Source organism: Chrysemys picta, chromosome 10 (assembly GCF_011386835.1).
Source record: "Chrysemys picta bellii isolate R12L10 chromosome 10, ASM1138683v2, whole genome shotgun sequence".
NCBI classification, from domain to species: Eukaryota; Metazoa; Chordata; order Testudines; family Emydidae; genus Chrysemys; species Chrysemys picta.
The window spans coordinates 19,818,338-19,842,537 of record NC_088800.1 but is presented as its reverse complement, the minus strand read 5'-3'; the positions used below and the strand labels follow the sequence as shown (position 1 = coordinate 19,842,537).

Sequence of the window (24,200 nt, the reverse complement as noted above, 5' to 3'; positions counted from 1 at the left end):
CTGTGGTGATAAAAGTGCAAAGAGCCACCTTACCTGTAGTCTGGTCCATTCATCTGCAGTGCTGGAATCCTGCTTTTGCCTGTGTCCTAAAAAAGATTTTGCCAGAAGTGGAGAGGAAAGTGGGTTCTCTTCCATGTTTGGTTAATAGGGGCACTAGATCCACTCCTGAATGTGGCTGTAGAAAGTTGTGAAAAGCTATTCCTTTTCCTGGAGAGAAGTACAGGAGTCACCAGTCTCAGGTTGAAGATGTGCATTCATCATTTTATTCTTAGATTTGAATGCTAGAAGGGACCATTTGATCAGCTAGTCTAACCACCTGGGTAACACAGTTCATAGAATTTCACCCAATTACCTCTGTGTTGAGCCCAATAACTTGAGTTTAACTAAAGTATCTCTTCCAGAAAGGTCTCCAGTCTTGATATCAAGGCATCAAGAGGTGGAGAATCCACCACTTCCCTTGGGAGTTTGTTCCAATGGCTAATCACACTCTGTTAAAAATGTGCTTATTTCTAATTCGAATTTGTCTGGCTTAAATATTTAAAATGTCACCAAAGCTATACCTGTAATCCTCTTTTTTCCACTTATTTATTAAACCTTCTGTAAGGGAGCCTTTAGCTTTTCCTTGTATTGGTAGTTTAATTGAAGGCACTACTCGACCATTTGTACTGCCAAGTGTGCTTATTATTTGTGCTCTTGACTAATTCGTCATGGATTTCTTCTCCTAACAGGAACTCAAGTTCAATCAGAATCTCTTCCTCGGATTGGTGAATTTCCTCCCAGAGTCTCTTAGTTTCCCTAGCTGCCAGTTCTCATTTAGTTGTGCCTCTTTCTGAATAAGCAATTCATTTTTCTGCTTCATAAGATCTTCCTTGGCTGTTGCAAGAACCTCTTTAATTTTATTTCTGTAACCATCTAAGATTGCACGGTAGTTCCTGTAGTCGGAGGATTTCTTCTTGCTTTTGTGTGTTCCAGTGAGCACAGGCCTTTGCCATCTCTGCTTTAACAGATGCAAGGACTCCTTTCTTTAGCTCCATTTCCCTTCTAAGGGAAAGTATATTCTCTTCAAGCTCTTTGGTTCTTGCTCCAGATTTGTTTTCTCAATTATTTTTCTTTCATTTCTCTTCAGCTGCTGAAAGAACTAGTAATAGCTAAAGAACACAACACATATATAAGAACCAAAGAGCTTGAAGAGAATATACTTTCCCTTAGAAGGGAAATGGAGCTAAAGAAAGGAGTCCTTGCATCTGTTAAAGCAGATATATATATATATATTTTTTTTTTTATTTTTAAAGATATGGTCAGCAAATGGGAGATGACCTATGGGGTCAAAAAGAGAGGGATGTGGCAAACTCTTGCCCTCTCCCCCCAAACATTTGTTTACTTATCTGATCCAAACCTTTTGTCTACCACCTGTTTCAGATCCTATTTAGCTTTTTGAGTCCTTATTATAAAGTCTTATTAGTACTCTAACTGTTTCACATGCCCCTACAGTACCATGGGCAATGTAGTGTGTGGTTCTGATCAAACGGTCTTCCCAAAATACACTTCATACTGTAGTTTTTGTTTGAGCACATTAAAAACATTTAGCAATCATAATTAAGGCTACAATTTTGTTATGGATATTTTTAGTAAAAGTCAGGGACAGGTCACGGGCAATGAATAAAAATTCACGGAAGCCGCAACCTGTCCCTGACTTTTACTAAAAACAGCCCCAATGAAACAGGGAGGGAGGCGGTCCAGCACCCTGCCCCCCTGCATGCAGCAGCAGGGAGGTGCGGCTCCCACCCCTGCCCATTGGCTGGGAGGGACCCCTGACCCAGGCTGGGATCTGTGAGGTCCTCTGCCGCTGGCAGGTGGGGAGCTCCGGGGCATCACCTGCCACCTGTGGGAGATGGGGGTTCTCTGGGGGATCCCCCGCCGGCAGCAACTAGGGCATTCTGGGGGATTCCCCCATGGGAGCTGGAGAGCTGCCAGAGATCCCCTGCCACCCTGCAGGGCTGGGGGAGGTCCCATGGCTGGGCTGCTGTGAGGCACCAATGTCACTGAGGTCCCTGGAAATCATGGATTCCATTACTTCTGCAACCTCCAGGGCATACTGAGCCTTAATCATAATTAGTTCGTATCTAAACTAAGTATGTTAACACACAACCTTGCCTTTCATTAAACAACTATTTTATCTCAAGACACACCCCACCCAGATCTTTGAAAGCACAGAACTAAGGAGTAAAGAGCAAACCATTCCTTGCCATCTTCATATCACCTACAATGCCGTAAATATACTTCGAGGCACTGACTTAAATGTCAGCACATACCAAAAAGCAATACCAGCCCTAAATTTACCCAATTTGTTTTGTGACAAAGAATCTTAATGGTGATCTTAGCAATATTAAAGCATAGCAACTTTCCCACTGAATAGCCTATGTGACCGTGAGATGTGGTGTTCTGCTGTTACAAGAGAGTATGAGGTCACTATTAAGGCTGTGTGTGACAGTCTCTGACAATGTGTTGACATAATCCTAAATTATTATTATTATTGTTTGTCTTCAGTGACATTGTTTAATGTAACTTCTATGCTCCTTTGTCATTAATAACAATGTTGCCTTTGATTGATAACATTGTATCAACGTTGACATTCAGAAAGTCATGTTTTAATCTTCAAAAACTGTTTATATAAAGTGGATTGCAATTTTTAACAACCATTCATCCAGTCTACTCATTGCAAAGAATGATATATTTACTTTCATATCTCAAACCGTTCTAGAGCATTTTAAAAAAGGAATCTAAAGAAAAATTAGTCACATGGTACGTTCTTTAAAAAAAACCCACATAACTAACATTTTTTTCACCATAAACTGCCATAGACAATTCAAGTAGTTCATAAAATACAATAAGCATTTGGATCTGATCCTCTAACTGAAAACACAGGCATTTTGTAGACTGTTTTAAAATGGAAATCCTGATTCAAACTTAACAATAGTGTTGCTACCTGCCCACTATAATTAGCTTATCCCAACCATAATTTTATTATGAACACGTCAGCTTACAACTGCCGCTATGGAGTGCCCGGAGAGGCCCCATAGCATAGTGAACAGAAAGTGTCCCACCAATTTAGCTGGGTTCTAGTACCAGCTCTATCACTGATGCTATCTGACTCTGTGCCTCAGTTTCCCCACTTATAAAATAGTTATCTACTACTTTATGGATCTCCTGAGCCTTCGTCCTCACCCTGCTCTTTGGCAGGAAGGAATTTCACAGTCAGAGGACTGTGACTGAGAATGCCCAGCCACCAAAAGTTTCATTCTGGGATGAGTCATAGCATCCTGCTGCTCACACCAAGGTGGCTATTGAAGAGAGTGGTGCTCTCTAAGCTAGCCAGATTCAGCACACATAAGGCTTTAAAAGTTAGCACTAAAACTTTGAATCAGTTCTAGAATAGGCTTTGTCACCCAGGGCCGGCTCCAGGGTTTTGGCCGCCCCAAGTAGCCAAAAAAAAAAAAAAAACCGTGATCACGATCTGCGGCGGCAATTCGGCGGGAGGTCCTTTGCTCCGAGCGGGAGTGAGGGACCGTCCGCCGAATTGCCGCCGAATAGCTGGACGTGCCGCCCCTCTCCAGAGTGGCCACCCCAAGCACCTGCTTGCCAGGCTGGTGGCTGGAGCCAGCCCTGTTGTCACCAGTTTAGAGAAGCACATAAGGAAAAGCATTTTTGTGTTGGGATACTCACATAAATAGTTCTGTCAAGAGGCTTCTGATATAAATTTCCAGTTCATCTGCTTTTTTACTTTACAGAATAGCACCTGGCAGCATGTAGGTTTGATAGATATTTCCTAGGAAAATCAATATGCATCTTATGCACATTTTGGAGCCCATCTAAATCTGTCTGCCATACACACTGTATGTCCAATGGTATAATCACGCATCCACGCTTGCCTTGATCTCAATGATCTTACCTGCATAGAGAGCTGTTAATTCACTTTTCCTAGAAATCTGTTGTTTGGTTGCCATGTTAATAGCATGAATGCTGCTTTGTGCTGCTGCTGCTATTAGCGTGGGTGTCTGGGCTTCCTTTATTCCAGTTAGTTCTGGAATCATTTTTAGAATAAATAGAGTATGGATGAAGCTCGCCCGGATTCAGAAGATGTAAGTCCCTCTGACTTATTTAGGCATCCATGTAAGTGGGGGAGTCTGCCAGCAGAATAGTTGGGTAGGGTATCTCAACACCTCCCATACATCACTGAGGTGGTCTTTGTAATAGCCCAGCATGGAAGATGGCAGTGAGCGTGGGCAAAGTAAGAATCCTCAGGATCTGCACATACAGGAATGGAATGACCCAAGAAAGAGCTATGGATGAACTGTAGAGTGGAGTAGCAGGCATGGGAGGCTACACTGCTAACTCCAGGAGCCCTTGCCCCACATACCCACAAGCAATGGCAGATTACTCTGTGTGAAGTGCAGCTCAGCCTGCGATACTATATGCCAGTACTCATCCTGGTTCTTACCAAGATGTGTAAAGGAGCAGTAAATACGTCCTCTACACAATAATGTCATTTAAAAAATAAAGCAAATATGTAAATCTTCCTGGTGCTATACTGAGGTTCACATTGATACTATTACAAAGCATTGTTTTGCACCAAGGATCTATTCATTAGTAGGAGGATAAACCAAAGCTTTTCTGTGATCATTTCTGTCTCATTGAGCATAAAGAGAAGACAGAGAGAAAACCAAAGTGCTGTATCTGAGGCTGCAAGATTAGAGAAATAATTAATCTGCAACACCACGGGAGCAAAGTGTTTTTATTATTATTATTATTATTAAATACAGGGACTTACATTTGTGTGTACTAAGGCACATAAATCACCAATCAGTCTAAGAGCTAATTTGTTATGTTTGGATGCTCTTTTATTTTTGAAATGGTTGCATATAAATAAGGTGCTGGATACGCCTCCAAACTATTTACTGAAATATATAAATTATATCTAGTACCCTTTTACAATTCTGAATATCAGTGTTAATGAGTATAATACATTTCCCTAATCTTGCCTTGTAAAGCATCACATGTTTTCTTTGCATCCCCAAGCAGCATTGCAGTGTTAGGTTTGTAAAAAATGGGATTGTCAACTGCAGCATACCCAACTCCCAGTGTACGCTTCATGACGATGACCTGGCGGGGGGAAAATAGCAGCATGAAAGAATTAAATGAAATAAAAACTTTCAGTATGTTCTCATGGAGGATGTAGTTAAAGTAATAGTTTTTAAAATAACATGTTACATATATTATAAAATCTCAAATCTTGGCACGTATTAAATGCATTGGCTCAAACAAAATTGCATCCCAGCAATATTGGCATACATTTTATATTGACTTTTGCATGCCCATATCTAACTATTCTCAGACCTCACATTTATGTACCACCTTCCATCCTGAAAGATTGTACTGTGGTTTAAACTGATAGAGAACTGAACAAGAATCTCCTCCAGCTCTGCAGCCACCTGTGGGTGGAAGGCAGTGGCTGTTTAGCAGCACATGGAAAAACTAAAGGACAGTTAAGAAAAGCAAATTAAGAGCATTCAATACAATTGAAAGTGCAAGAGGAAATTAGGCAGGCAAAATGTAACTACCCAAATCAGCATTTGACCAAGACATGTTAATTTGCCTAATTTATGCTAACTGCCATTGGGTCTTTTAATGACTCCGTTTCATGTAACTGCCAAAGAACACTGGTTGAGATTCACAAAGGGGACGAAAGGATTTAGCCATGAAATTCCCTAATCAGATGTGCAAAATCTCAAGCAGTACCTCCAGCATGACAGTGCTCCCTGACACTAGGCATTGGATTCAACAGACTGGGAAAAGTGCTAAACTGAATTACCTTTTCCACAGCAGCTGGGTTTTGCCCCCTTAAATTATCCAGGTTCTGACCAGACCAACTTTGCTTCTGAGATCTAATATGATCACAGCACAAGCCAGTTTGACTGCAATAGTATTTCATTAAACAATAATCCATGTTGGATATGATGTAATGTGATACCCGAAACACTGTTAATTTTCTGGGTAAGGGCCAAAATCTGTTGCCAGATACGTGGTGTGTACTACTCTGAATGTGAGACATGCAGAGTAAAGTCAAACATATATTTTCTATAATTTATCTCATTAAACCTATCAAAATGATGCTTTCATATCCAGAGATGTTACTAACATTTTGCTTCTTAGGTGCATATTTCAACAATTAAAAATCGCTTGTTTCATGCAATTATTTGCTGCATCTTAATGTTACCGGCATACAAACAATATCAAGTACCTTGTAAATGTTCTAACATTCCAATCTGAGATCAGAACTAAATCTTTACTGTGTGAGAACACAACCTGCTGGAATATTGTCTAACAGAAACATAACAAAACAAGCTTGGCATGTGCTGACTAACATGGAGATCTCAATTTTCCCCATATACTTGTCCACATTTTGCTGTGTTTTAAGAGGTTGCTTTTAATTCTAACATCTGTATGCCTGTCATTTAGTGCCGTCGTCATCTTCACCATACACCCCATCACCCAGTTTTTATATAATCTTAAATTGTGTTACATGCTAATGTCTATACTTGTACCAGTTTTATGGCTTTAAATAGCCATAGAACTTTTGAGAACATGAAGTTTGAATTAAAATGAGTTAGTTAACCTGTCTTATACATTGAATGGGTTATATTTAAGGCAATGAATTAAAAGTAGAATTTCAAAACTGGTTCTTTTCCTTTGTGGATGTGTCCATCAGATATGTGCTGCCATTTTTACCTGCCCTGAATTTTACCTTTAGATCTGAAATTCCCTCCCATACAGAATTTGCTGAAACCCCACACAGTTCACTGTGAACAGAGACACTGTGGATATAAAGTACATACCCAACACCATTGTCTGTGAATACAGCAGACCAGTGAGAGGAAAATTGAAAGCGAAAAGCTATGGGTTTGCAAATGTACACAAGCTTCTGATACACTAAGTCAAAGTTCTGCAGTCCCTTATACCTAGATCTGGTCAAATAATATAAAAATTTGTGAGTAATTTAATCAACAATAGATTTTTAGCTTTTGGGGAATACACTGAAACACAGCTCTTTGGAAGAAGATTTGGAACACTAATGAAGTGTATTTGGCTCATTCTAAATTTTAAAAGCAAAATCCATTAAAGAAGAAATGCCTTTTAAATGCTATATAATCCAGGAGCCAATCCTGCTCTTTTTAAAGTCAATGACAAAACTCCCATTGGCATCAATGAGAGCAGGACAGAGCATCTCTTGTCAAATTAAGCATTTCACTGTAAGCTTAACCCTGCAGGGCTCATCATGTGGACCCTCCTGTTGAAATGACTGGGAATTCCATATCCAAATTGTCTGCAGAGTTGGGCCCGTCTTGTGTATCTGCCGTACACTGTTAGACAGATGCACCTACGTGCATACTCCTTGCATGTGTATTCAGAAAAAAACCTATCTTTCTTTGTCTTTAGTGCAAGTCAGCATTTCTCCTGAGAGACAGAGATACATTCCATAAACATACATTGTGCAGACTTCAGTCAACTTTGATTGTTTTTAAGTACCTGCTTAGCTTTCCAGACCTCCAGTACAGGCATGCCAGCAATAATAGAATTGGGATCTTCCTGTGCTGCAGAGTTTACTGTGTCATTTGCACCAATGACCAGAGCCAAGTCCGTTTCTGAGACAGAATAGAAATATGTTACAAATGTTTTAGAACTTGCAGCTGCCTTTCCTTTATCACAGCGACACCAAAACACACAAATCAACCATGCATTAAATGTTGATAGTTCACTGTTTACTCTAAATGAAAATAAGTTAGGCCCATCCATTTGTGTCAAACCCAGAACTGAATCTTGGCAGATACATGGGCTAATGAAAACGATTATAACCATGCACTGCTACAGGCTGGGGACCGACTGGCTAAGCAGCAGTTCTGCAGAAAAGGACCTGGGGATTACACTGGATGAGAAACTGGAGATGAGTCAGCATTGTGCCCTTGTTGCCAAGAAGGCCAACAGCGGCAGTTGTCACATTTCAAGATCAATCAATTGTGGCACAGACTATCGGATATTACAATTATTTTTATGACACCTATTCTTTTTGCATCTAGGTTTTTTTTATTGTTGTTATCAGGGCATGGAGAGGTTGAAATTAGGGGATTACTCCTGTTGCAGGTCAAGTGATTTATGTGACCACCAGAATTCCAAGATGGCGTTGTAGCTCCATCTATTCATTTCTGTACAATGTAAGGATCTAATTTTGAAAATATTCTTTCCCTTCCTTTCATCTCTCCATGTATAACTCCACTATTGCCTCCTGTCACAGCTTTTTTCTAAACTGCCTGGAGTTGTTTTACCTTGAAGCATTGCTGGAGCAGCAGTTTGACAGGGATAAGCTGCTAATTCATGGAAGTGACGTCAGTTCGCTTTCTTTTAAACACACACACAGAGGTACCAGTGTGTCCAACCCTGTGATCCATTGCACAGCCATAAAACATTACCTGATGGTGATGTCAGAGCATCAAAAACTACTTTGAGTAGCTGGCAGTGGGATCTCCTCTTATCTTCTAATATTGATGAAGCAAGTAGAATGCGTGTGGGGGATGCTGAAGTTGTGTGCTCAGGGCTTTAAGGGGTGGAGCATGCTCTCTGCGCAGTGCAGCTCATTGAGTATAAGTGGATGCTAACTGTGCTCAGCCACACTTCCAAGCCACTTGCCATCAGAGAGAGTGGGCATTTGTACTCAGTCTGCCTGTCCCCTGTGTATGCAAGGGGAGGAGCTTCCTGCATCTTTCCTGGTTTACATATCCATGCTAGAGTTGCCAACTCGTACAAAACCGAACACCCTTGCTCTGCCCCCTGCCCCGCCCTTTCTCCGAGGCCCTACCCCCGCTCACTACATCCCCCCTCCCTCTGTCACTCACTCATTTTCATGAGGCTGCCTCAAGGGGTTGGGAGGTGGGAGGGGGCTCTGGGGTGGGACTGGGGATGAGGGATTTGGGATGCAGGAGGGCGCTCTGGGCTGGGGAAGGGGGTTGGAGTGCAGAGGGGAAGCGTGATGGTTCTGACTGGGGGTGAAGGATCTGCGTTGGGGATGAGGGGTTTGGGTGTAGGACGGTGCTCCGGGCTGGGACTGAGGGGTTCAGAGGGTGGGAGAGAGATCAGGCTGGGGAAGACAGTTGAGAGCTCCAACTGGGGGTGTGGGCTCTGGGATGGGACTGGGGATGAGGGCTTTGGGGTACAGGAGGGTGCTCTGGGCTGGGACTGAGGGGTTCAGAGGGCAGAAGGGGGATCAGGGCTGGGGCAGGAGGTTGGAGTGAAAGGGGGGGGGGGTGAGGGCTCCGGCTAGTGGTTCAGGCTCTGGAGTGGGGCTGGGGGTACAGGAGGGTTCTTCGGGCTGGGACCAAGGAGTTTGGAGGGTGGGAGGGGGACCAGGGCTGTGGCAGGGGGTTGGGGCATGGGAGGGGGTCAGGGGTGCAAGTTCCAGGCAGCGCTTACTTCAACCTGCTCATGGAAGCAGCGGCATGTCCCCCCTCTGGCTCCTACACAGAAACGCGGCCAGGCAGTTGTGCGTGCTGTCCTGTCTGCAGGTGCTGCCCTGCAACTCCCATGTGCCATGGTTCCCAGCCAATGGGAGCTGTGAAGCTGGCTCTTGGGGCGGGGGCAGCACACGGAACCCTCTGGCTGCCCCTACGCATAGGAGCTGGGGGGAACATGCTGCTGCTTCCGGGAGCCATACTGAGGAAGAAGGGAAGTGGCACCAAAACTGGCAGCAGCCCTCCCTCCTGGTGAATCTTCCCTCCCCTGGAATTTAGGGGGCCTGGCATATGTAAAGGGCAGTAATTTCCACCTCCCCACCCCAAATGTCAGCGAACCCAAAAGACGATTCTACCAGATATTAGAAAAGCACGAGTGTCCTACAACGAAATTGCATCTTGCAGACAGGGTGCTCTATGTACTTTGCCACCCCAAGCACGGCAGTGAGGCAGCCTTCGGCGGCGCGCCTGCGGGAGGTCCACCGGTCCCGCGCCTTCAGCATACCCGCCACCGAATTGCTGCCGAAACCGTGGGACCAGCGGACCTCCCGCAAGCATGCCGCCGAAGGCAACCTGACTGCCGCCCTCACAGCGACCGGCAGGCCGCCCCCCGCGGCTTGCCACCCCAGGCACGCGCTTGGTGTGCTGGTGCCTGGAGCCGCCCCTGCTTGCAGAGCAGCGTGTGCTCACTCATACTCCACTCACAATAATGGTAGTAGTGATACAAATTAATACTAAGCCACTATTAAATAATACAAATGATCCTATATATAAGCAGTCTCTTCCCAGGCACTCTGAGTGATGATCTTTCATAATCACTACGGTATCAAATAGTATCAAAACATAAAAATACCCAAATACCCTCATAAAACCACAAACAGCAAGGGCAAAAAGGGGGCGGGGACTTTATACAGAAATCTGACATGAGGGTGGATTTTCAAAAGGACTCATTTTTGCCATAACTCTTCTCCCATAAAAGTCACTGCTACAACTCCCATTGACTGAATTGGGATCAGAGAAACTGACTTTAAATCCCACCATACATCTGTTTGTCCAATATTCAGAATATCACATCGTTGCCTTTCCTGATACCCTTATCACTGACACAATACAGACACATATTTGATGAAAGAAGTCATATATTTTCCTCACTCTACAGCAAAACCCTAGTGGCTATTATGATTATCTATTAAGTAATGTCAGACATAGCTTGGCTTTTATGAGTCAGACAAACCTTTAGTCTTATCTAGTCTTGATTCTGGTCTTTAAAAAGCATTACTGTCAACCCTTCTACCTACCAAAATACTACCTGGGAATAAAATTATAGTCATTTGGCCTAACTAAAAGCAGAAAATAAAGTTAAAATATTTAGAATGGTTTGAATCTAAGCCATCATCTTTCATCCCTTACCTGGGAAATCTTCATTTATCTCATCCATTTCTAATACAACATCATAAGGTACACCAGCTTCTGCCAATAGTACATTCAGTTGTCCTGGCATACGGCCTGCTACAGGATGGATACCAAACCTGGAAACCAAGAAAGCAAAGAAACCAAGTCATGCTGAACTAATAAATGCCGACTGATAAATGTCAGCAATCCTACACATGTGGAAGCAGTCCAGTTCCAGTACTTCATATACCTGAACCAGATGCAGAGAGAGAGCTATAAAATACTGGTCATGAAACTGCTACTTGGGAAAGAGCAATTCATGTATCTGTCTGTAATCAGTACCAGAAAGGGAAAATTGAAACACTTACAGAACTCCTTTCACATCGGAAAGGTTAAAAATTAACTATGTAGTCATGGCATGTTATTTGGTGATTTCATTTAACACTTAAGCCATACCCCAGAATCTAAATCACTCATGAAGACTGTGTGTCATCTGCAGTGTGTGTATATACCACACAAGAATGGGATTAGAGCCTAGGACAAATGAAATAACACTTTAAACAGATATGTGGCTAAGGAGTCATTCCATTTTCTAATGCAGAGGTGGCTTATTGATACACATTCTTAATATGTACTTGCAAAAAAAAAAAAAAAGCAACCACTGCTGGGGAAAAAAGACTTTTCCAAGAATTTGACACAAGAATTGAAACACTTAATATTCTTGTCGAATATTAAGAAAATGAATGTCTGAATTCCAGAGGCTACTCAAATATTCATAGGCCTGGACTTCCCAACTGAATGCTATGGCAAACCTGAGCTCTGTCAGTTCTGAGATCATATTCATGCTCTGTTTGCTGCTAGCAGACTTCCAGCACAGATGTTTTCCTGATTAATGTGGGGAGAGATTTTTCCCCTCACAGGGAATTTGTGTTTCTAATTTGCTTTGGTGTTTTTGAAAATCCCACCCATATTTGCTATGAGAGAGCAACTCATTTTTAGAAATATCTATTAGCTCATTTGCGAACGTAAGTGTTTATTGGAGCCCCTAACCAAGGCACTCAAGTTTGAAAATTGAGCCTGTAGTATTGAATGGCAAAGTGTATTACCACGTGTATTACCACGTCCTACTAAACATACTAAAGATTTCCTATTGAAGTTCTATCATTGCTTTTAATGTTTGATGTACAGTATTTGTCCTGGCCTATTTCAATGACAACATTGTGAACCAGATCCTTAGCTGGTATAAATCAGCATAGCTCCACTGAAATAAGAGCTGAGCTCCGTTGAAATCAATAGAGCCCTACTAGTTTATACCAGCTGAGGGTCTGGCTCACTATATGCAACTTACCTGACTTTCTTTCCTTGTTCATTAAGCATTTTCACCATGTCAGCAATGGGATACTGGGCCTTGGCTGCACAAAGACCCCAACCTAAACCATGAAAAACATGTCAGTGTTTTACAAAGGAAGCTTAGCATCCCTCAAAAAGCACCATAAAGGGCTCAATTAACCAGCATGTCTTCTGCATTAATGAATATTAGAAACCACAGTTACCGCACACGGTGCCAACAAAACTAATTTGCCTGGTGAAGATGACAGAGTTAAAGGTCAAACTGAACTGCAAAGGGATACTTTAATATGGTCGTTTAATTCAATGGTAGCACTTAATGCAGGTTTCATTGTAAATTACATTGAAAAACGAAGAGTCCTGGCTACAGCTAACTCACTCTACAACCACCATATTCTGTTTACATATTACTGGTGGGGATGTGTGGGAAAGACGGCTTTTTGGTTTTCCAAGCTGAGTTTGCAGGATTGCCATTCAGGCAAAAACTATTTTCTAGCTTGTAAACTGAGCATTTTTGATATGGAGCCTGAGAAACAATATGTATGAGACCTCTACTGCCAATTTTACAAAATCACTGTCCAGATTGAACCACACATTTAGCCTACTAATACTCTCTGGGAGGTAGGGATCCATCAGCCCCACTTTTGCACATGGAGAGATTAAATCACAGAAAAGTTAACTTTCTGGCTCAGGATCACACAGCAACTGAGCAGCAGAGAAAGGAACTAGGGAGACCAGATGTCCCGATTTTATAGGGACAGTCCTGATTTTGGGGTCTTTTTCTTATGGCTCCTATTACCCCTCCCCCCCCCCCCCCCCACACACACATACACCTCCTGTCCCAATTTTTCACACTTGCTGTCTGGTCATCCTAACAGGAACTGAACTGAGATCTCCTGATTCCAGTCCTTTCTCTAAGCCAGTGTTTCCCAAACTTGGGACACTGCTTGTGTAGGGAAAGTCCCTGGTGGGCTGAGCTGGTTTGTTTACCTGCCACATCTGCAGGTTCGGCCGATCGCAGCTCCCACTGGCCGCGGTTCACTGCTGCAGGCCAATGAGAGCTGCTGGAAGCGGCATGGGCTGAGGGACGTACTGGCCGCTGCTTCCAGCAGCTCCCATTGGCCTGCAGCAGCGAACCATGGCCAGTGGGAGCCGCGATCGGCCAAACCTGTGGACACGGCAAGTAAACAAACTGGCTCAGCCCGCCAGGGGCTTTCCCTAAACAAGCAGTGTCCTAAGTTTGGGAAACACTGCTCTAAGCACTAAACGCCTTGTCCCAAATTTTCAATTGCTCTTGTCTACTGGTGCAAAGCAGCAGTAAACCAGAGATAAGGCCAGTGTAGGATTCCCATGTGTAGCAAATGTGGCCAGGACAAAAGTAGATAAAAGGCATAGACAGGGTGCTGTGGAAACCAGTTGATTCCCAGCTGTCAGAATAGCCCATGGGAGCTGTTGTCCAACTGCTGGTGGCCTCAGGAAGAAATTGGGAGGGCCAAGAGGTGGCTTAAAGCCTTACTTCCCCAACTTCTGGTCAGGTCAGACAAAGCCCAGGACCTGATCCACTGCCTCCCAGGGGTATCGGCCACAGCTGTAATGATCTTCTCGATGCACACACTGTATGAATCATTAGAAAAACTTACCATTGTCATCATATAGCTTATGCAGCATTAAATCCAAAGCAGACAACTGAGGGACATTTTATTTAAATCACCCACATCCCAGACTCTGATTAGAAAGAACCAAGAGATCCTTATTTAATACTGCACACTGTTCTAATCAGAATTCATACTCGTGTTCCAAATAAAGTCTCCAAATCCCATAAGACAAATTTCTTTAAGCTCCTGGGGAGGAGAATATAAACATCTTGACCAACAACAAATATTTAGGGCTATGAGCATTAAGGGCCTAATTTTCAAATGTTGCTGCAAAAATAAACAATGGCCTTTACTGTTATTCTTTGAATAATATTTTTTTTCTTAAAAACAACATATTTGGATGGGGGACACTCAGGCAGTCTCCTTCCTTCTCCCCACTTTATCCCTTCTCATTACAGAGGCCCCTCGTCAGGATGAACCATCCATCTGGCTAAGAAGGGCTGCTTGCAGCTGCATCTAGAGCCAGCCAACTGTACTCCTGGGTCAGTTGTAGGGGTTTGCTTGAGTGCAATGCTAGGTGTGTGCAACATTTCTAACCTCTGCAACCCAGAGAGCGAGGGACTGAGCCCAACACCCAAACTCAGATTCCAGATGAGCTGCCAAGTAAAGGGTTGGCGCGCTAACAAACATTCAATCCCTGCAGGCAATCCGACACACAATAGCCATTTTAGTTAAGGATTTTTTCCCCTACATATTTGGGACCAAGGCCTTATGTTGTTAATACACATTCATAAAACACACTAACTTTTTGTAGTTTACTGCAATGAAAGAAGAATTTGATATGGCATATTTAAATCCACAGGACAGGATGTCCTGCAGCTAGGAGATGAGTGAAGAATGCGTCCTGATCTCAAGACATGTTTGCCACACATCGTTACACTGGCAGAGTTAAAAATTGCCTAAAACTTTGTACAACTGGTTTTTTGGGTTTTTTTGGTTGGTGGTTGTTGTTGTGGAAAATTTGAAATGAATTAACATCTGGCCACATAATGAATTCAATGGGAGATTACCCTGAGTAAAGTCTGCAGGAATTGGCTTATTAATTTTAAGGAATTTAGTAGCTAGAAATTACTTTTCTTTTATAAGTATTTGGGGAAAAGTAAAATCTTTGAAGTAACTGAAAATCCCACAATATTGGTGCCATAATAATAGCACCATCCAGAGAGTGCAAAGTCCAACTCAGGACAAGTCTGCTTTTACACTCAGGGTTTGTATCCCCAGTTTTCTCGACCTTTGAGGCATTCTGCCATGTCACTATTTTTTCATTGAGGACAGACAGGACTCTCTTCAGAGCCCATAGGACAGTGGCAGATTTAGAGTTAATGGGGCCCTTGGCACAGCTTCATTTTTGCCCCCCCCCCTCAGGACACAGCCAAGAAAAAGAACATTCTCTCTTATTTTCCCCCCACCCCCCGTATTTCATTCTTTTTTTCTTCATCTTCCTCCTATATTATAAGTAATGGAAAGTAAATGAAAATAAAGTGAGGTACCTTGATTGGGGCAGGGAATTGGGGTGCAGGAGGAGGTGTGGGGGGTGGGCTCTGGGAGAAAGTTAGGGTGCAGGGTGCAGGCTCTAGGCTGGGGTAGGGGGTTGGAGGGCAGAAGGGGGCAGCGGGGCGGCGTTTACCTCGGGCAGCACGGTTCCCAAAGCGATGGGCACACACACACCCCTCCGGCAGCCGCTCCTAAGCGGGGGGTTCCCGGCCAATGGGAGCTGTGGAGTCAGCACTCGGGGTGGGGACAGCACATGGAGACACCCCCTAACCCCTCAGGGGCTGCAGGGACATGCTGGCCGTTTCCAGGAACAAAGCGGCGCGGAGGGAGGGAGGCAGAGTGGGCAGGGAGCTGCCTTAACCCTGCTGCTGGCACATCTCTGCACACCCCTTGGGGAGAGAGGGGCAGCGGGTTTCTGTGTGCTGCCCGGGGTGGGGGCAGCACGCGGAGCTGCCTCCCGCCCCATCAGGGGTGTGCAGAGACGTGCCAGCAGCCAGTTGCTTCCGGGAGCTACGTGGGGCCACCGGCCATGGAATTCAGGCATCCTGCTTGCCTGAGCCCTGCTGCGCTGCTGGTCGGGACTCGGGGGCAGGTTGTCAGATATTTGTCCTGCGTTTTGGGTGCCCCCCATGTTGTTGGGGGCCCCGTGCCACCACATGGTTTGTTTCATGGTAAATCTGCTCCTGCCATAGGAGCTACTATTCTGTAAAGTGAGGCATTCATTCATGAGGGTCTAACCATCACTGGTTGGTCTGATTCTGATCACTTCCAATAGGGTAAATCAGAAGTAAATCCACTGAATTCAGGGATGGGTGGGTGAGATTCTGTGTCCTGCAATGTGCAGGAGGTCAGACTCGATAATCATGATGGTCTCTTCTGACCTTAAAGTCTATGAGTCTATGAGAATTCAGTGTCATGAAATGGTGTAAAACTGGTGAAATCAGACCTCTGTCCATGCAGACCTGAGGACGAGATGGATCTTTTTTCCTAAATGGCCCTGTAATGTATTTGGTGTTTTTTAACAAATCAGCTTAGGCTTTTTAATACCAATGAGATGTAGATTACACTATCTTCTTGTTTCTTTCCCCCAGTTTAGCAAGCTTTTTCCATGCATAGAATATCAATTTTTAAATCCCCACAAGAATCTTTAACTTTCCTAGCTAGAGTCCCTTATTCTTTCATAGATGTTTTATCAGTCATAATTTCTGCTCATTCCTTTAACTAACTAAGCAGAATGTTGTGCAATAACTGAGTTATCCTGACAAGCGCATTACTGAATAAGCATACAAAAATATCTGAACTCTTACCAGGGGTAATGATGACAGAGTTCGCTTCCTTTATCATTTCAATGGCTTGGTCAATTCCGACTTCGGTATGTGTTCCAACAATTTCCATAGGTTTCCCTCCACCCGTAGAAGATGTACCAAATCCACCCAAAATCACATTTGGCAAAGACCTATTCATGGCCTAAGTGGGAAGACATGAAATGAGTGCATTGGTCAAAAGCAATAGTTCTGATTACATTCAGAGAACCCCAAAATAAACAGTGCATTTAATGGGAATCCTCATGTCGTTTGTTTGGAAAGGCAAGCTGCATTATTGTTCAGCTCATTAAAGTGTACTTTAACGAGACTCCGAAGACGATGCAGCAATGGTTCAATAGTTCAATATTCTATTTGGAAAGCTACAGTATCCCACTTGGCATATAACCCATACATTTTGAACAAAGGTTTTCAGATGTGCCTTTGAGAAATTCTTATGTTTTTCAGTCATGTTCTAACCATTTTTCTTTTCACAAAGCCACAAAGGCATTGATTTGTTTAAAGAACTTCTCCCCTCTTGCTCATTATAAAACAGCACGTTTCCTCAAAATCAGTCACTGGGTGAGATTTTTCATTGCAGATTCTTTGGTCCTTGTCAAAATGCTGACTGACAGTACCAGGCTCACAAAGCAAACCATACTACTTCTTATTTCATTTTTTAAAGTAAGGTTAGATGACGGATTGACAATGCTAGAGACTGTTTATTCAGAGACCACGTACAGTGCAGGCAGCAGCAGTGCAAGCTTCCCCATACTACAATCCCACCAATCTGACCTGGAAGGGTCACATCTAACAGTGAGAGTAATTTAGCATCCAGGCCAATACTGGTGCCAGTCAGTGCCAGTTGTGGTAGTGGTTTCTGAGATCTCTAGGAACTGGAGTGAGATCACCAATTGCTCTAAACACTATGCGTACCACATCCTAATTCTAAAAGCCCACCAAATAGTCATCAGACCCGCAATAACTTTTGATTATTTATGACCAGTTTGAACTGGATTTAAACTAGCAATTGATCAGTTGGGCCATCCAGTCTCTTTTTAAGAAGTTCCCGCAGTAGAAGCTCCAGACTTGTTTCACCAAAGTCAGCATGTTAGCCCAAGTACATATGTTGCCATCTTACCACACACATGATGTAAGAGAGAATCGCTCCAGAGGACCCAATCAAGGCACCAACAATTGTCATCAGGTTGTTATCAAGAAGGAATCCTTCCGCACACAAAGCCCATCCAGAATAGCTGTTCAATACAGTGATGACCACAGGCATATCTGCACCACCAATAGCTGCCGTAAGCGTGACTCCCTGCAATTGAATAGACACCACGGAAAGAAAAACTAATGGAAACTCACATTTAAAGAATGACATTATTACTAACCTGTTAATTAAAAAACAAAACAAACAAACCATCCAATACCTGAGTACAAGAACTTGGCTATTTCATGATTATCTGTTACACATAATGGGTCTGATTCTGTGAGGAGCTGAGCACTCTGAATTCTCATTTACACAATAGGAGCTGAACCCACTCAGCATCTCACAGGATTGGACACTTACTCTCTTTCCAAAACATCTTTCCAAAATCAGATCATATTTGTAGCAGTGGTTTGGAGTATAGGATTACATATACATCTGACTAGACAAACAATAGCTTGTTTTACTGAACTGCCCTTAGCTAAAATGTTTTGGATCCTTGCACTATGGTTTCTGGGATCCTGCAGCGATTTGTTATGGAATTTCTATAGGGCACCATAAATATTTTGCATAGTGCTTTGAGGAGTGCTCGCAATTACACCAAATTTTTCAGCTGATGTGCAGAGCTTCTATTTTCCTGGCATTCAGCAGAAGCTGCAGATGAATGCAAGAACTTTATATTTCTTTTGTTTGCATTGAAAGGATTCAGAGAGTGCTTTCTTGTGTGCTTACCATGATTGAGGAAAGTCCTGAAACACCAAGAAGACAGGCCATGCCGGTAGTGTAGCTTGGGTCCAGCATAAACAGCCCCATACCACCCACTGATGCTGCCAGCAACCCGCCATTCAAGTAATGGCGACCAGGTAGAAGGAGCGGCGCTGAGTTCAATAAACCTGGAATCAAACACTAAGGTGTTAACAATTCAGTCATTTTATGATATAAACATTTTTAATGTTAAAGTACAGGAACCCCAAAGAAGCTATCAGCGCAGGTACAGAATCAGAAGCCCAAAGATGCTGGTTCCACAGTGGATCAATTTATCTAAAGGAAAGTTTGGCCCATTGGAGACACAAGGCAGAGGATCAGTTGTTTGGAGCTCCCTACTTCCCAGCAGCTCTTATTCAACTCTCAGCTCCCAGGAGCGGGTCTTTTTCCACATATGAGTGTACAGCCTTTGGGCAACCCTCCAGCCCTATTGGCTATCCTGTCTCTGTCATTGAGGGGTCTGCCCGGTCAACAGTCTTTGAGGATGGGGGTTCCTCTCAATTATCAGTTTTCTGGGAGAGCAGTTCACATGCACCAGTCCCTGGTTTTACCCAGCCAGGGTCATCCTGAAGCCTCTTCAGCTCCCTGGCTGGCAACACAGTTTCCCATTTCAGCTGTGAGCCAAGGAAGCATGTTTGGCCGTAAATGTCAGCTAAGAGAGATCCTGCCATCAGACTGCTTCCCCAAACAGCCAAATCAGGATTTTTCATACTCAGTGATTCCCTTGACATCATTCCTATCATTATATGAAATGGGATGTGGGAGACAGCAACAGAGCAGCTTCCCATGTAGTAGGATCACTCTGCCACTGCTAATGGGGACCAAATACTTGTCTGGAATAAGAAGCCTCACTGACTATTTATCCTTGAAAACTATTTTGGACTGAACAGGACCCCCAGCATTTGGTCTTTAAGTCATTATTTCAATAGTTACTGGTCATGCTACTACTGCAGATGAACCTTTTTGGACTTGAATTGTACCACATCAACACTGTTATTCAAACTCATATTTTTACATGTATATCTTGTGTGTCTTTAGTATGCCATGCACCACGAAATGGTTTGTTTATTTTTCACAAGTGTTAAATTACTGAGCAATTTGATTCATTTTTATGGCCATAATCCTCGCACTTCACTCTGGAGTAGCTTTTCATTGCCATATTGGAACTAAGAAAATAATGGGTCCAGATATAGTCTACAGGAGCTCTTACCACATTTTCTATGACCCCTATTTGTCCTCCTTTAGTCCTTGCTACATCTGAGGGAGTGTAAACAAGCACTCGTTCTCCCTCTGGAAATTTACAGGAGAGGATTCGTTGAAAGCTGTCACCAATAACAATCTAATATAATCTTTTGGCCACCTAATCCCACCAAACTTGTCAAAATAACTCTGTTGTAAAAGGATGTGATTTTGGAAAGGACCTGAAAGTTAGCTACCCAGTTCCCACTGGAAGTAGCACTTCACTCCCATAGAAACCTTTGGAAATCCCATCCTAAATTATTTAACGTGACATAGAGCAAAGAAGAAAGTACCTTGCAGTTTTCCATAAGCCACTAACGAACCGCTGAAGGTTACACCCCCAATATAGGTGCCCAAATATGCCACAGTTTTGAGAACACTGGCAGAAGGGTGAACATCGAGGTGTGGATATTCGATCATATACTCAGCAATACATGTAAGAACTGCGGCCAACCCAACCAGACTGTGAAATGCAGCTACAAGCTGTGGAAGGTCAGAGATTTCAATCCGTTTCGCAACTGTGAGACCTGTAAAATGAAATGATTTAGATCCAAGATTAAAGAATTGTATTGTATTTCATCCTCGCTTGAAGTATAAACAGGCAGTGAAGCAACAGAGGACTGTTTTCTTTCTTATGTTGTTTTTCTTTTTGTGCAATACAATAGAAACATAATAGTTGTAGGAAATTATAACCTAATTTAAATCTCCTCCAAAAATATATTGCAAGAACATTCTGAGACAACAGACTAAAAGAAACAGAGCCAGATTGGGGCTTTGAAGCCACAACCTCTTCCTTGGGGAGGGGATGCTGCTGGCGCATCAGTCATATCTCCCAGATGTATTCTGCCTACAGGGAGCAGGCAAGCAAAATGCCCCTGGAGGCTCTGGGAGAGCACATTGCGTTCTCATTCACAAGCTGGGAATGCTCTTTCCCACCATTCCTACTGTCAGGCCTCCAACTCCCATGTTCCTTGGAGATTACAACTCCCAAAGTTCCATTCCTTCTGGGCTGAAATGTGGAACAGAGCAGGGCTGGATTTCTACCCTGCCACAAGGGTCAGCATACCCTGTTATAAGGATCCTATGTGGCTACACAGGTATGGCCACCACTGAAGATTAGTAAACCCTCTGCCAGGCCCAAGATCTGGCATTACAGTTCTAGTAGTCCTGACTACAGACCAATCGTTCAACGATATTGTGATCCAGGAACATACTTGCTAATCCTTCTCCCCTCACCCTATTAATTATATTATAATTGTTATCAAAACTATTAGCAATAAGAACATTTGGGAGAGGCATAAGTAACGAATAGGAGGATTTTAAATTTTCCTGATTGTGCTCTCCACTGCTTTTTGGAATTACATGAAGGGAAATTTCAACTGAAAAACATTCACTGCAGGGTTGCCTGTAGTGAGACTTTCAGGATTCCAAACAAGGCCACGAAAGGTAATCTAGGAGGCTCTGGAAAATGGGGAAAGGAACCTCTGGGAAATACTGTAATCATAAACTCTATAACGACAGCCACCATTTTGAGCTATGGTTACTATTTCCTTTGATTGTAACTTGCCAGCAAGTGCATATTCAGGTAAAATACTTCCTAGAAATAAAAAGTATGTTTTAAGCTTAAGCCATGTGACCAAATTTAAAAACAATTTATAAGCTTTGTACATATCTGCTTCACCATCTTAAGTTCTCCTCTTAGTCAAGATTGCCACCTTTAGGCATTAATGCACTTTCCAAATGTATTTTCTCATCCTATTATAAATAAAGAATTATTCTTTGGTTAATAAACCACTAATGAATGCGGTATGAAGTCAGGCTACATGAATTGTACAATGTGTTGTACATACCTATTGTACCACCCATTGCCATGGCAGCAGACATCTGAGCGAGTACTTCTGGTGATGGGTTCAGTGCTCCTAGTGTAGCTGCTACACCACCAGCCACCCCAATCATACCTAGGGCATTGCCAAGTCTAGAAGTGTTCTGACTAGACAATCCTGCCAGTGCACCAACACAGCAAAGACCTGAGCCCAAATAGATCATCTGTAAAACAATGCAAAAGTTAATACGTAGTGCACAGCATTACTGCACATCCGTCTTCTCTCCTGGTAGAAGATAAGGGTGTTGCAAAACCTCCAGGATCCCCAGCTAGAGTAGGGGGAGGGGAAGTTTCAATGCCAAGAGTTTATGGTTTAAGATATGAAAGATTTCTTCTTTGCATATTAGTGGAGGAGTCCAGTTTGTTCAACCCCAGGTGCTGAAACTTCCCTAAGTTGTCTCCTTTCGATTCTCCATTCCTGTATTTCTCTGTCACATCACTCTGCAAACATTGCAGCGGTGACACTGACTAAACTTCTCAAATACATAGCCTTAATCCCCAGTGACATATATTTAAGTACATATTTTTGGTTATTTCCATAACCATTGCACTACTATTTTCTTGCATTAGTCGTCATTGCCCTGCCATTGTGACTCATCTTCAAGTGTGTATGTGTGTGGGTTCTTACTACTCTCTCCCTAGAGTAACAAACTAATAACACATTAGTTCAAGCTTAAAGTAATTTAGTATAATTATCTTTGCTAGATTTACCATCTTTTACATTGGATGTGTTTTTAAATGGTTTTAATCAGCAGTTTCTTTGTGTGGGGAAGAAACACATTTTATCGAATCAGTCATTTAAACTGCATTTTAGGGATTGTAATGCTATGAGATCATTCCCATTGATTTTCTGTTACTTTGATTCTTAAGTGTTTTGATTCACAAAATGTTCTGAAATCCCTACATGATGATGCATTTATAAATAACATGTGGTGTTCTTTCTTGTGTTTGAAAAGCACATGGTGATTTTATTTCACAGCACAAAAGCTCAATGTTACTTTTTTCCCCACCTGTATTACTGAATCCATTGATAATCATGAATCTAAAACAATGTGACAATGACAAAAAGAATATAGGCTGCATACCCACCATTCTCTAATCACCTCGTAACCAATGAAGCTAAGACATTCCATACCCCCCCCATAAAAGCCCAGAAAGGTCATCACAAGATCTTTTGCTTCCTGTACTTTTCAAGAACTGTTCAAAGGGGCTTTTCAAAAATGGAAATCCAAAGAGCTAAATGTGGCAGAAGTAGAGCTGACATGTAACAGTGTTATCAATACTGAGGTGTAACAATTTTATGAACATTGTATGTGACTGGGTCAGGGAGGGCAAGTTACTGTGTAGGGTTGTAAGATTTTCCTCTATGGAAGTGTTGATCTAACTTATATTGTGCTGTGGGAAGGAACACAATGGCTTCCCAGAGAAGAAAACCCATGCACACACTTGAAAGACAATGGGCAAAATTATCAGCTTCAAGGACCAGGCATCATGTCGCCAAAGAAGATGCAAGCTTGTTGTGCCAAGCTTGGAACATGGAGATCAAACAGTCAAAAGCCTTCCGGGGTTAGGGGGGATGGCAAGGGGAGGAGGGAGGCTTGACAGAATGACAGTATGACAGAGAGAAAGACTTGTGGAGGGAATCTAAAGAAATTGGGCCTTCCCCAGATCCAGGAAATGGTAGGCCTTAGGAGGAAAACCTGATATGCGTGCAGTCTGTTTTATTATTATTATTATTTAGACATGTTTTCCCTGAAATGCTTTTGTTCTAAATAAATGATACTTTGTTTTAAGGAGGCTGCTTGATAACTGAATACCACTGTTAATGTCCTGGCAGGAACAGAACTGCAGGGTCTGGCATAAGTCAGACCTGCTCAGGTAAATCATAGTTAATACCATGGGACTGCAACCCAGGGCCCGATCTGAGATGGGACAATCGTGTGATTCCTCTCCAAGAGACAGGCAATGGCATGAGGCCTAGAGAAGGTGTGCTTGGAGAGACCAGGAGGGGTCAGTTCGCCCAGGAATTATGACAATGAGATCCCCTACAAAAGACACATATCCAAAATGCTCTTTCCAAGCTGGGAGAAACAAAAGAGTAGTCAAAAATGGGATTCTCATAAATGGAGGGTGGGATGGTCTGCAATACTGTGATTGGTTGCTTTCTGCACTAGCTACGGGTTGCTGCAAGCCATTCTGATTTGTCAGCACAGTGCCCAGATAGCTATACAAGGGAGAAGGAGAGAAAATACTGAGAGTAAATATTTCTAAAGGCCATTTACCCTAGTAAGCGTAGCCAACAGGGGCGCTTGCAGGCATGTCAAAGAAGGGTGCAGAAATATGTCGACTAAACAATGC

At 43.0% G+C, this 24,200-nt stretch overlaps 1 protein-coding gene across 1 annotated transcript in view; it reads right to left on the bottom strand.

Annotated features, from left to right (window-relative positions):
- Positions 1-4,775: 4,775 nt before the first annotated feature.
- LOC101942574 (NAD(P) transhydrogenase, mitochondrial-like) overlaps positions 4,776-24,200 on the bottom strand; it is a 72,931-nt gene continuing 53,506 nt past the window's right edge. Inside the window, exons 14-22 of the mRNA XM_005303998.4 lie at positions 21,811-22,006; positions 20,254-20,487; positions 18,689-18,849; positions 17,888-18,067; positions 16,753-16,912; positions 12,298-12,379; positions 10,968-11,086; positions 7,585-7,700; positions 4,776-5,160 (exon numbers count right to left, since the gene is read on the bottom strand). Coding sequence (XP_005304055.1) covers positions 5,008-5,160; positions 7,585-7,700; positions 10,968-11,086; positions 12,298-12,379; positions 16,753-16,912; positions 17,888-18,067; positions 18,689-18,849; positions 20,254-20,487; positions 21,811-22,006 — 1,401 coding nt within the window. The 3' untranslated portion in view covers positions 4,776-5,007. The remainder of the gene's footprint in view (positions 5,161-7,584; positions 7,701-10,967; positions 11,087-12,297; positions 12,380-16,752; positions 16,913-17,887; positions 18,068-18,688; positions 18,850-20,253; positions 20,488-21,810; positions 22,007-24,200) is intronic.